Source organism: Suricata suricatta, chromosome 6 (genome assembly GCF_006229205.1).
Source record: "Suricata suricatta isolate VVHF042 chromosome 6, meerkat_22Aug2017_6uvM2_HiC, whole genome shotgun sequence".
Taxonomy (NCBI): domain Eukaryota; kingdom Metazoa; phylum Chordata; class Mammalia; order Carnivora; family Herpestidae; genus Suricata; species Suricata suricatta.
In genome coordinates this window covers 115,920,513-115,934,445 of record NC_043705.1, presented here as the reverse complement: position 1 = coordinate 115,934,445, position 13,933 = coordinate 115,920,513, and the positions used below count along the sequence as shown (strand labels likewise).

General features: G+C 38.2%; 1 protein-coding gene across 2 annotated transcripts in view; it reads right to left on the bottom strand.

Moving 5' to 3' along the window:
• The window catches only part of OXCT1 (3-oxoacid CoA-transferase 1), a 138,598-nt gene that overhangs the window by 16,595 nt on the left and 108,070 nt on the right, over positions 1-13,933 (bottom strand). For both annotated transcript variants that reach the window (XM_029940950.1, XM_029940949.1), the window contains exons 14-15: positions 13,323-13,412; positions 3,115-3,195 (exon numbers count right to left, since the gene is read on the bottom strand). In XM_029940950.1, the coding sequence (XP_029796810.1) occupies positions 3,115-3,195; positions 13,323-13,412 (171 nt within the window). The remainder of the gene's footprint in view (positions 1-3,114; positions 3,196-13,322; positions 13,413-13,933) is intronic.

The window sequence follows — 13,933 nt, the reverse complement described above, 5'->3', positions numbered from 1 at the left end:
GTTCATATTCCTTTATAATTTAGCCCTTCACTGTCTTTTCAACTGTAGCCTTTAGAATCTGGTCCTGCCCTCACTCTACACTGCTCCGCTGGCAGGTCCTTGGGTTAGCTATTTATTCTTTTTTTTTTTTTTTAATTTTTTTAACGTTTTTTAAATTTATTTTTGACACAGAGAGAGACAGAGCATGAGAGGGAGAGGGGCAGAGAGAGAAGACAGAATTGGAAGCAGGCTTCAGGCTCTGAGCTGTCAGCACAGAGCCTGACGCGGGGCTTGAACCCACGAACGTGAGATCTGACCTGTGCCAAAGTCAGAGGCTTAACTGACTGAGCCACCTAGCCACCCCAGCTGTTTATTCTTGATAGCTCTACAACTCTGCCTATTTTCTTTCCTTAACCCAGAAGGGCCCTTTTGGTCTTATTCTAACTTGTAAAACTCCTACTTACCTTTCAAGACTCATCGCTCATTCTATCAATTTTCTCCATCAAGAGAAGCATACTACATTTATTCAACAGGCATTCGCTGCGTATGAGCAAACATCACGCAAAGTACTGGATAAACCATGACGAGTGAGACAGGCAGAGCTGAGAGGTTATTTCAATACAGTGGTCAGTGGTAAATTAGGGTCTGTAATAGGATTCAGGGAAGGACCAAGAAGACTTGTAGAGAGAAAGGGAAGACTTGCCAGAGAAAGAAATATATAGCTGAGACATTAAAAATGAGCAGGAATTAGCCAGATGGAAAGGGTGAGAAGAACACTCTTAGGGAGAGAAACAGGATGTGCAAAAGTCCCAGAGGAACATGGAGAGTGGGGAAGGCAACACGATTCACAGAATTTTAAGGGTTGAAATGGGGAGAATGTTAAAGCGGAAAGAGAGAAACTGAGAGGAGAAAAGGTAGAGTCTGGGAGATGCCTTGCAAAACCCATTAAAAGTTTATATTGGTGATACCATTAGAACCTCTCCTGACACTCTCCCCAGGTTGTTAGGCAGACTTCCTCCCCTCTGTGATCCTAACTCCTCACCTGGCAGCTCTTCTCACATTTACTTCTCACATTTACTACTCTAGCCTCGGGTACTGCAAACAGCCGGATGCAAGCTCTCCAGCCCTCCCGAATGTGCTCCCTCCGGGCAGAGACTGCTCTCTTTTCTGAAGCACACTGCTGGGAATACTCTAGTTCAGCAAGATGCTTGCAAAATCCTTATTATATGAATAAATGTATAAAACAACAATGGGAATGGGAAGAAAGGATATACAAGTTTTAAAAATGGCAGTAAAGTTAAATAATAGTCTGTTACAACATAAGGAAATGTAGGTATGAGATAACAGGCATCCAAATGAATGGTGCACCACTCTGCGGATGAGGCCCAAAGTGCAAAGATGGCCAGAAGCCTCTTCCGGATGAAGAGGAAAATAGCATGAGCTTAAAGGATGGATAGGATTTGGGAAGGCAGAGTTGAGTGGAAGGTAATGCAGGTAAGAGCAGTGAACTGGTAAGAACGAGGCCAGAGAGCACATGTAATGGGGGAGGGGGAGAGGGCTTGCTTAGAGAAGACGAAGATCCAGGGGTAAATGTTGCTGGAATTATCCTTAAAAGGTCTACCATTTCATTAAAGAAAATAGGATCGAGGACTACTTTGTTGTTATTTTCAAAGTAATGGAATCTTTTCAATAAGTCCTGTCACCATAATTTTGTAGGGATTCAAGAAGTGGGAACACTCAGGGAATAAATGATGAAGTAAAATATTCTGTAGTATTATCCAATTTCTATTCTCTACAAGTCATCTTTATGGAATTCCACATAAACAGTCCTAGGGGAAGGCAACATTTACAACAGGATGCTCTTTAAAATGTGGGGACCCCTGGGTGGCTCAGTTGGTTAAACATCTGACTCTTGATTTCTGCTCAGGTCATGATCTCATGGTTCGTGAGATTGAGCCCCGCGTCAGGCTATGCGCTGACAGCATGGGGCCTACTTGGGATTCGCTCTCTCTACCTATCTCTCTCAGTTCCTCCCCCATGTATGCACTTGCTCTCTTTCTCTCGCTCAAAATAAACATTGTTAAAAATGTTTAAAATGTAAAATGTGAATCTGTCAAGTATCATGAACCTCCAAACCTACTTCAAAAGGCTGCTTTAGGGTGCTTCTTACCATACCTCGGTGAGGAGCAGCAAACCAGATTAAGGCCAAGATGCTGTCCCTATGGGTCTTGCAAAAGAAACAACATCCAAACAAACCAACTCTGATACAGATAATTTTGTGTTTTGGTTTCAAGACATTGAATCAAGAAAATGATATCCTCCTAGCTCACTTAGGAGAGAATTATGTCATTCCAACATTCTAGGTTCAAGTCTGGGTCAGAAAGATAACTGTAAACAACTGTCAGTGAGGCTTCTCTTGGATCTGAGTGGCTTTCAATTATACCATTATCAACATTTTCCATCAAAGAAGAAAAAATCTAGAGAAGCACTAAAATGGCTGGTGTGTTCTGAAGTCCATTTTATTAAAGAGCTGAAAGCATGCAAGAATCATAGAATACATTTCTTGGCTCACTGTGGGGCCTCTGAACCCAAATGATTAAAAGCCCAATGTTGAGGGAGTTTCCTAAAATGAAATCCAATAATTTGTACTTGTGAGCTGGGAAAGCAAAGAAAGGTAGGAATGATTAATATATTCTTAACTTTATATATATCATCCATCTTAGACATCTTAATAGTCTAAGTAAAAAGATGAATAAAACTTCTCTTTGATTGTATATACTGTCAAAGTTACAAAGGACAGTAGTTCAATTGAGTATATGCTGCATGGTATACATTCCAGAGAGCTGCAAGTTAAGAATTCTACATTTATTTTTTTTTAATTTTTTTATTATTTTTTTTTCACACATGCAAAAGCAAAGGGCTTTATTACGGGCTTAGGCTTGCCGGGGCCTAAGAATTCTACATTTAGAAACATTAAATTGATGAATTTTCCCATTCGGTCTACCCACAGATTAAATTAATCCTATGACTATCAACATAACACCGTTTTAGAGGGTGATGAAAAAAAATCTAAGAATTCTTATAAAAAAAAAGAGTGGTGGCTGACATTGGAGGAAATAAGAAGAGGCACTGTACCTTTTCAGTAATGATGCGGTTGACGCACTGCTTTCCAGTCAGTGGCAATGTACATTTCTCCATGATTTTATGTGTATTTCCCTGTTTTAAAAAGAAGGAACATCAAAAAGATAGTTAGGGACCAATTCTTACTTAGAAGTGGAATAATGATAGGACACACAGGAACTATCAGAGAAAGTGTCTCCTAAGTACAGGCTGTTTAAAAATCTTTGCACAGTCACACTTTTGCTTTCTTCCTGGGGATTGCTTCTGTCCCTAACATAATTTAGGAAGAATACCAAATGGATAGTGAAAGTCAGAAATGATTTAGTTAGGAAACACCTTGGCATAAATTTAACCTTTCAAGTCTCAGTACTCACATAATGTAAGAGAAATTTTACTTCTAGTATCCTGCTTCCTTTCCTTTTTCAGGGAATGGTCTCCTCTACAAACACGAGCTATTATTCACCAAGGATAGGAAGCATGTGCAGAACATGAATGTATAATACCCTTTTTAAAATTAATTTTGTTAGAAAAGTAAAGCACATGAAAACAGCAATGCCTGGCCTCCTTTTCTTACTTTTAGACTTGTTTTCAACAGAAATCAATTCTTTTTTTTTTTTTTTTTTTTTAGCATTTTCTTTTATATCTCTATACATTTTCCTATTATTCTTCATTTTTACAAACTGGGTACCATGCTATTTATTTCTTGATTAGTTGATTTTAGACACTATGTGCTAACTTCTTATTGTGGTATATGAAGACTTAACTCTCTTATTAAACCCGTCTTCCATCGTCATCCACAAATTGTGGTTAACTCAGTGGTTAGAGTGTACATCATTCTGTCTCAATGACCATGTAAAACTGTTCATTGCTGGGCCAGGCAGTGTAGTATACTATGCTTCTACTCACTTTCTCAGCTATTTGCTTTTCCTGGAGTTTGTCTGAGCCTCAGTTTGCTCATAAGTAAAACGTGTGAGCTGTCCTAAATCCGTATTTTTTTCAACTACTATACCCTTTCTTCAAACATAAAATAAAAAGAGAGTAACAGTAGAAAGCAGGGTATTTATACAAAGAAAATGAAAATACTAATTCAAAAAGATTTATGCACCCCTATGTTTACTGTAGCATTATTTACAAGATATGGAAGCAATCTAAGTGGCCACCAAGAGATGATTAGATAAGGAAGATGTGCCCCCCCCCACACGTGAGACTGTGCCATTTGAGACAACACAGATGGACCTAGAGGGTAACATGCTAAGTGAAATAAGTCAGACTGAGAAAGACAAATAGCATATGATTTTACTCATAAGTGCAATATAAAAAAACAAATCTGAATAAACAAACAAAAAGCAGAATTAGACCTATAAATACAAAGAGCAAACTGATGGTTGCCAGAGGGGAGGGGGTAATGTGTTGGGTAAGGCTGATGAAACCAAGAGGGAGACAGATGCTTCCAGTTGTGGAATAAGACGTGGGAATAAGAGACACAGCACAAGGAATATGGTCAATGATACTGTAACAGGGATGTATCGGTGTATCTACCCCTCTGGTGATCATAGCATCTACAAACCTGCTCAATCATTATGCTATACACCTGAAACTAATAAAACATTGTGTGTCAACTATCCTCAAAAAAAGAATGGAAAACAGGTTTTCACCCATTATAGCCCTTCCTTCGGCCCACATCACAATGTAGACATGGCCTCTGGGCACATGTGTGGAAACACAGTTGAAACGTTAGCTCTGGTGATCTGATTATAATTGTTATTAAGCTCCTTTCTAAGTATCAAGCAACAGGAGCCTAATTTAGTATTTCCTTTGAGGATGAAGGCTACCTCATCATAGTCTAGATCTTCTATTAAAAAATGGAAAAATGCTTCTATTTCTTCTTTTGGGGACCTAAAAACACCACACATGGGTGGTTCAGTTGGTTAAGCGTCCAACGCTTGATTTCAGTGTAGGTTGTGATCTCAGTCATGAGACGGAGCCCTGCATGGGGCTCCATGATGGGGGTGGAGCCTGCTTAAGATTCTCTCTCTCCTTATGCCTTTCTCCCCAGCTCACACTCTCACAATAAATAAATAAATTAATTAATTAATTAAAACATCACACCTGCTGTCATCTTGAGACATCTTTGTATTTCACTACTAAAATAAGCTCCTGCTATCTGGCTTATTTCTGTCTCAAAATTTCTGTCAGATCTAGTATACGGCCATAGGCAAGGAATTTCAGATAACTAGATTTAATTAAAAAGATTTTGCTCCTTGCAATAAACTGTCAACTCTCCAGTGCACCAGTAATTAAAAGGCTTTAGTGTACTTCACCCAGTGCATGGCCCAAAACGTATTATTTTTTGAATAAATGGATTTGAGGAAAACAAAAGGTCTACTGGGAATCCCAGATGGATTCCAAAAAAAGACAAACCCTATTATTTTAATTCAATCAAAATAAGTGCTAAATACATATAAAATGGGTACACATTATGCCTTTAATAATAAGTTATATGCTTCTGGATCCTACTGTATAGGAAAATTTATAATTGGAGAAATAAAACCTCATTTTCACTTCATTTTTAATGCTCTCCTTTCCTTTCCAGTTTCAAAGAAGTTTGCACGTGTCACAGAAGCTTAATTAAAGAGCTGGAATTAATGATGAATATTCAAGCTTGTACAGTTGTCAGGTCGCCTTACATTGAATATAACTCAAATAAGGCATGTCACGATGAATTCCAGGACTGCCTGGGAACAAAGGGAGCAATCTGTGAGCCTCCGAAGAACATTTTTTGTAGGGAGCTCTTACTTTGTTCTCATTATTTGAGCAAGATCTACATCTGGTGTGAGTGAAACTACTTGGATTTTAATGAACAACCAACTCCATTTTAGGAGGAATCAGGAATTTCAATGGACAAGACCAACTGTGTGCTACCAGCAGAGACCTTTCATGGACTATTGGCCATCTACATAGGATCGAGTATGGTTAAGAGAGTGGGTTGGAGGGTAAAGTCTGGCTCTGCCCCATGCAGTCTGTGCAAAGTCCCCGTGCTGGGGTTTCCCCAGCAGGCCTCCCCTGTGGGGCTATCCTATCACAAAGCTTCCATAAGATGCAAGTGTCCAGCACTTCACAAGCACTCAATAAATGTTACCTACACAAAACATATTTCACATTTCTCCTGTCTATCAGGGAATTCTTTAGGTGCTCCTATGTTCCTATATGAAGTTAGACATGTGATTATGCAGAAAACGGCCTAAACCCAATTGCTGAGACCCACAAAACTAATGAAACCACAAGACATATTTGGGGACACACCATATGGCTGGCCAAGGAAACTGGCACTGATGTATTCCTGCAGTGAGAACAATGTAGCTAGATGACTCCATTCACATTTAGCTCTAGCACATAAGACAGATAAAGAAAAAAGAGAAAATGAGAGGCAAGAGATTAAAGAATGTCACAATTTCAATATTCAACAATAGGTTAGCTATGAAGCCAAAATATAACTAACTCCCACTTGAGTGCTCTATTCTAACCGTGCCCGGCTAAGCCTTCCAATGTGGCATGGCAGCTGTGTACATGAACGATTCACAAAGGAGGAACAATTGCTGAGTTTTTAGCATTTAAAATTAAATCCTAAAAAAGAGAGGCCGTGTAGTGTGGTAGCAAAGAACACTGTATGAAAAGTCCAAAAAGCCATTTTTTTCATCTTATTATCTGCCATTTATTTGTCTTTTGATACCCTCAATTCTTTGTGCTGTAGTTTTCTCTATGATTGCCTTGTCTTCCTTACCTGTTCGGAAAGTGCCATAAACTAGGAGAGGTTGAATCTGCAAATATTTAGGGTCAGTGAGGTGTGCTTCATCCTTATCATTCTGCTTCTTTCTTTCTTCCCCAAGAAGAAATGCCAGAAAAGGCAGAGAAATGGATACCAAGTTCAGCATTAATGTAATGATTTGACTAGTCCCAAGGGCTCCTGATTTCACTCGTCCCTTATTTGTGAACTTCACTGTAACCTTGATGAATTGCTAAATCTCCTCCTCCACCTGCCTCTCCACGTTTTCTCTCCTTGATCACTTACAGGCCTCATGGCAACAACTAGGAATTCACCTTTTTCTTTTTAAATGACTTAGGATCTTAGTACTTTGTATTACTTGCTTCATGGTGATCTCTCTTTAATTCTTTAGAAATTTTCTAAAATCCTGGGCCTAAATTCTTCAGTAACAACTCTGGTTAAATGATAATAAATCCCCCTAGTTACACAACAGTGAGCTTTGTGTTATCACAATAAACTTAATCCCAAATAACAAGCTCTCTTTTTCACAACATGATGACTTTTGCATTTGATGTCAGCATTTATTCACCTGAGGCAACAGAGCGTGCATGTAATAAGATTTTGCTTTACATGAAACACTATTGCCTATCTTGTCTGTTAAGTGCTTTTTAAATGTGGCTGCAAGTCCTAATGATCAAGTACAGAGAAAGCAAATTCTAGAAGTTTGTTGTTCCTTAAGGGACCGAGGCTTTAAGCCTTCATTCATGCTACCTGAAATACACACCACCACGTAGGCCAGCACCCAACATTCAAATGGCAACACCCACTCTGTTCTTCAGGACTTGCTGTCTGAATATTATAATTCTGATCGAAGGACCTCCCAACAGAGCAAGAGCTTTAAAATACCATGTGACTGAGTAGTACCTAAGGACCACTAGGGACTGCTTTCTAGTCCCAAGATCCGTACTCATACATCCCCAACATCACTGTGTTTACTAGGAAAAGCACAGTAAGCAGAAGTCATGAGGGGACTTACAAGACTTTTGGGAGATAAATAAAGGCATGATCAAAGGAAGAAGCAAGACACCTCAAGACTGCAGTATGCAACACACACATTTATAAGTCTGGGGAGAAGCTGAGTGAATTATGCCTGCTCCCTCTTAAAGCTTCAGGGCTTCCAATAACTTGCTGCAAAGAGAGGATACATAGGCTGAACTTTACAAGAGAATATTCAATACTTTGGTGGCACAATGAAACCTATGACAAATCTCTTTTTGGGTTTTGCCAAAACATCATAAAAGAAGCCTGACACCCTCTTACACTGTTGGTGGGAATGTAAACTGGTGTAGCCGTTTTGGAAAACAGTGTGGAGGTTCCTCAAAAAACTATCCATAGGTCTCCCCTATGACCCAGCAATAGCACTGCTAGGGATTTACCCAAGGGATACAGAAGTGCTGATACACAGGAGCACATATACCCCAATGTTCATAGCAGCACTGTCAACAATAGCCAAAACATGGAAAGGGCCTAAATATCCATCACCTGATGAATGGATCAAGAAGATGTGGTGTATATATATACAATGGAGTATTATTACATGGCAATGAGAAAGAATGAAATCTGGCCATTTGTAGGAAAATGGATGGACCTCGAGGGTGTCATACTAAGCGAAATAAGTCAGGCAGAGAAGGACAGATACCATATGTTTGCACTCATAGGTCTAACAGGAGAACAGGAGAAACCTAATGGAGGTCCAGGGGGAGGGGAAGAGGGAAAGAGAGTTGGGAAGAGAGAGGGATGCAAAACTTGAGAGACTACTGAATACTGAAAACGAACTGAGGGTTGAAGGGGAAGGGGGAGGAGGGAAAAGAGGTGGTGGTGATGGAGGAGGGCAATTGTGGGGAAGAGCACTGTTGTATGGAAACCAATTTGATAATAAACTATTTAAAAATAAATAAATAAAAATAAAAATAAAAGAAGCATGTATGTCACTGCCACTTGCCTTTCCTTCTCCCAACTGGTCTCAATTCTTAAACCAAGTGAAAAAGCTTCCCCCCACCCCCACACACGCACCACAGATACAAACTATTTGGGAATGTTGTATTGCAAAACACATGACTGTCCAATCACTATGACAACTGGCGTGGTATACAGAAAAGAAAAATAAGACTAACGAAAGAAAATCAAAGTATGAAGGGTAAAAGGACAAGATGGTCTTATTCACACTGAATTTATAATCATAGGATATTTTTGGCCTTTACACAGCACCTATTTGGTAGGGATTCCAACAATCCACAAAGGACATGAGCAGAAAGGCTCAGCTCACTCTAAAGTAGAGAACAGTTGCTATTACAAATGTTTTTTCTATGTGGATGTAATAACAGTTTGTGGTACAGGAACATTCTCAAGGGGAAGACTAACCAAATGAGATGATACATACAGCAAGGCATTTCTCTGAAAACAGCCTTCGGGGCTTTGAGATCTTAGAGTACAGCCCATTTTTCTGAAATATAATACAAAAATCTTTATCATGGTATTTTTATTTTCTCTCTAAAGATTGCATCCTATGATCTCGAGTCTAAGGATGGCACAGCCCAGGTGTGAACAGGGATGATTTTCTCTTTTCATTCATGAATCGCTGTTCTACCCTAGAAAGCTTCTCTGTGAGTCAGTTTTCCTTTGAAGAGCTATGGACAAAGTCTCAGAATTTAAAGTTATTAGCTTAACTAAATTCTTTAAGACATTTTAAAGAGCCTTATTGGTTGCTAGACTGTGGTTTTGTTGTTGTTTTTTTTTTTTTTTTTTTGGCATTATAACATTTTTATGGCAGGCATTTCTACCATTAATGGGGAAATAAAAAGGCAAAACCATGTAAGGATTTCTATTTTTTAAAGGTAAATATATTTTTCTAAACAGATCCTAGCCACAAAATAGTCTCAATAACAAGTTATAAAATACTGACAAGCTTTTATGAATGAAAAAACATTAAACCAGCTGAAACTGTATTAATTATAAATCATCTCAACAAAGAAATACTTTATTTACCTTGGAATACTTTTCAATGCTGCTGAAAATTATTCTAAGAATGTTTTCCAGGGAAGAAATTTTTTCAAACAATCTTTCACATTTGTTGGCTTTTGCTAACACATTTGGTATAAAATAAATAGGACTAATACACCTCATTTACTTTTTATAATTCCTCTCCATAAAAAGTAAAGACAATGTAAAACTGCATTCAAGATTTCTATATGCTACCTTTGCTATCAGATATAGGTTAGATATAATCAAAAGGTTATTCACAAAGATTTATTCCCAATGTCATAACAATTAGGTTGACTTTATCCTTTCAGAATCCAGCCCTCCTACTGCAATAAAAATAAAACCTAAACCTGTTTTGGAAATAGAGCTTTCATTTATGTTCTCTAAAATAGGTACCCAAGCTTTGCTTGTTTCCAATAAATGACAACTATGACCAAATTTCTTTGCTTTTGTGCTCTGAAAGTGTTACCCTTAGGAAATTTCCAGTACACAATACTGAGAACAAAGTACTTTCTTTTATGTTGTTAGCGGTGATGGTACCTGCCAGAAAAAAAAGGTTATTAAAAACAAAAAACAAAACAAAAAATGGAGGCCCAAAGGCAGGATACATGGGTTCTTGGCTTGCTTTTGCCAATTTTCTACTTGACTTTTATCAGAATATTTAACCTCTATGAAATTTGGTTTGTTTGTCTTTGCAAAGGAAACAGTAAGACCTACCTCACAAGGGTATTGTGATGATAAAATGTGGAGGCAGTCATCTTGCAACTACTTCAAAAAAGTTAAGAGTGCTCTACATGTTCAAAGTATTATTATTTGAAGAATTAATAAATCCAGCAAGTATCTACTGAGTCCTAATAGGCATCAGACATGATTCTCTTCGGCTGTTATAACTGATGGAGTTCCTGCCCTCATGGAACTTACATTCCAGTGAAAAGGGGATGAAGGTCCATCAGGAGAGGGGGGGCTTCTGTTTTACAGAACAGTTAGGGGAAAGCTTCTCCGATATTAAGCACAAACGTGGTGAACTGAGGGAACAAGAATTCTCAGAGGAAGAGCATTCCGGGCATAAAGAATAACAAGTATTTTTGCAAGTATCTGTCTCACCAAAACAAGGAGAGCCTTATGGAATATTTCAAAAGGGAGATTGATTGTTGTGAAACCTGAAGCTTTCAGAAAGGGGCAGGTTTGAAATCCTGGGGCAGAGATGGCTCTGGAGAGGATGCGGCATGGTATGGGGTGACAAGCAAATGATCAGAGTGAAACTCTGAGCTCTGTCACACCCCTGGACAAGTTTCTTAACCTGCCCACATCCCAGTCTGAGGTCACTGAGAAGCTAACGACATGAGTATGTACAATGCCAAGCCCAGGGCCTTGTACTTAATAAGAACCCATATTGCCTTCATTTTCTTGCCATTCTTAGAGGGCAGAAGAAGGCCACGTCAAAAGATGGAAAGAGCCTAAGAAAAAAGGTAGCCAGATCCCAATAAAACTTTGCCTAGAAAGAAGAAAATAGGAAAAATATCTTGCTTCTCTAAAAAGCCTCAGTATGGGATTTCTAATCAAAAGTTTAAAGAACCATTTCCTTTCCTCTTTCAGAAATTTTGGCTGAGACAAAAGACTTTGGAAAAACAAAAAGAGAGAGAAATAGAGTTTGTTAAATACAGGACTAACATTTGGAAAACAAACGCATGAAAATAATCTAAAATGAGTCGGACTTCAGTGTCTGTACACCAACATTAAAGTAACAATAAAAGGGAAGTCAGAAATGTCTATTTCTCCAAATAGATACTATGTCCCAGAAAAGATGTGAATTTGATTTGTATGTTTGGCATCCTTTGCCTCTGAAATGAAGTTTTTTGGATGCTTTCTCAAGGCATCTCTCAGAAGTCACCTGTGTGGGTTTCATTTCTATTGTTCTATATTTATGCTCTACTGCCTACTTTCCACTGTTTACAAACCAGTTTAGGATATCTTCATATTTGTTACATGTTTCACGATAAAACCACTTCATGGCACACATCATTCTGTAACAGAACTCCCTCCTGGGAAGCAAGTCGGATGCAAATCTTCCAAATCTCCCATGATGCCAATGCCCCATCTCTAACCAAAAACAGGGCAGATGTACTAACACTACCATTCAAATTAGCACGTCTCAAGGTGAGAAAAGGTAGATTTTATTTTAAAACTAAGAATCAGGGGCGCCTGGGTGGCTCTGTCAGTTAACTTGATTTGAGCTCAGGTCAAGATCTCATGGTTTGTGAGTTTGAGTTCCACGTTGGGCTCCATGCGGATAGCACGGAGCCTTCTTGGGATTCTCTCTCTCCATCTCTCTGCCCCTCTCCTGCTCACTCGCATGCTCTCTCTCTCCCTCTCTCAAAATAAATAAACATTAAAAAAATGCTGAGAATCATTAAAAAAAAAAAAAAAGAATGAATGAAGGGCATAGACAATGAAGGAAGTACCACCCAGGATCAATTGTGCAAATCATCAGCAATGCATAGACTTAGCTCAGGAAAGCAATTAAGCTCTGTTAGTTCAAAGACACTGAGCAGGGAACAAGGAACAAAGTTATACTGATTGCTCTGTAGTTAGAACACTAGGTTTTGGAATTATAGATACCCAGTTCTGATCTCAGTTCCATGTGACCTCAGGCAAGTTACTTAACATCTCTGAAGCTGTTCTTGAGACCATAAAAAAATACCTGGATCAAGTTCATAGGCTGATACATGCAAATAAACATAGAGTGCTTAATATACTGTCAGGACACAGGAAGCTCAATAAATGGTAGTTACCATTATTGTAGGATGATGATTATATCATCATCATCACCACCAAATGTAAGCTCCATGAGGTCAATGATTTTTGAGTAGTTTTGGTCCTAGCCAAATTACAGAAGTGCCTAACACATAATCAGCACTCAGTAAATATTCAATAATTTATCAAAATAAAAGTATCATACTTTACAGAATATGGATGGTTGGTATCACTTTCTAACCCTTCCCAAAATGGCACCTCACAGCTTTGGTAAGAGGCCATATCATGCATTTGAAAATAACTGCTGTTAAAAGGCCATATTCTGTTGTGTTTTCAATTTTGCATGCAGAGAAGAACCACTATAATCATCTTTAAACCTGAAACAAAACATCTGCCTTGACATATTTCACTGACTTGAAGACATTATAGCTTTTAGTTTTATTGTGTAAACAAAGTAAATAATTAAAGAACACCCAAATATTTGTTTCACTCAAAATTAACTGTTAAGCTGAATGATAATAAATAACTGCTTTTATTTGCAATCTTTCTCTCTAAAATATAAATGCTATCCATATGACTGATCCTGAGAAAATAAAAAAACATGACTGCATGACCTGGTGTACAGGATCTCGGCATACTGTGAATTGCCAAAAGCAGCACACATTACCTTTGCAGAATGCTCCATGGTGACCACCACTTTGGTCTTAGCACTGGACACTAGATCCATTGCTCCTCCCATTCCTTTCACCATCTTCCCCTACAAAACAGAAGTGGGAAATAAGATGTAATTCTCTTGCAATCCTTTAGTATGTGGAAGAATAAAATTAACTGGTAAGAATAAGCCACTGGAATAAACAAGTAAGAAAAACTCATTGATCTTTATTGCTTAGTACTAGAAGCTTTGCAATATTAATATTCTGTTATTCTATTATTCTATGATTGAAGGTAAGTTAGGTCAAATATTATGATATCACTTTTATTACATTGTGGCTACTGTTATTTTGTTGATGATATATTGGCAATAAGAAAATCAGTGGATGAGAAAAATGTTAAGAACCTTTTCAGCATCCTGACACTTTATTAGTATTACAGTAATAGGAGTCTGAAATCCACATACCCCTGCCATCCACTTCTTTCTTTTTAAACACATAATCGGCCCCACTGAGTCTTAAATTACAAATACTTTCTAAAGTACTCTTGGATTTCCTGCAGATTAAAATGCCATTACATAGTAGGTTAAGACACTCATGGTGTTTCCCTAGTAATGATTAATATGAT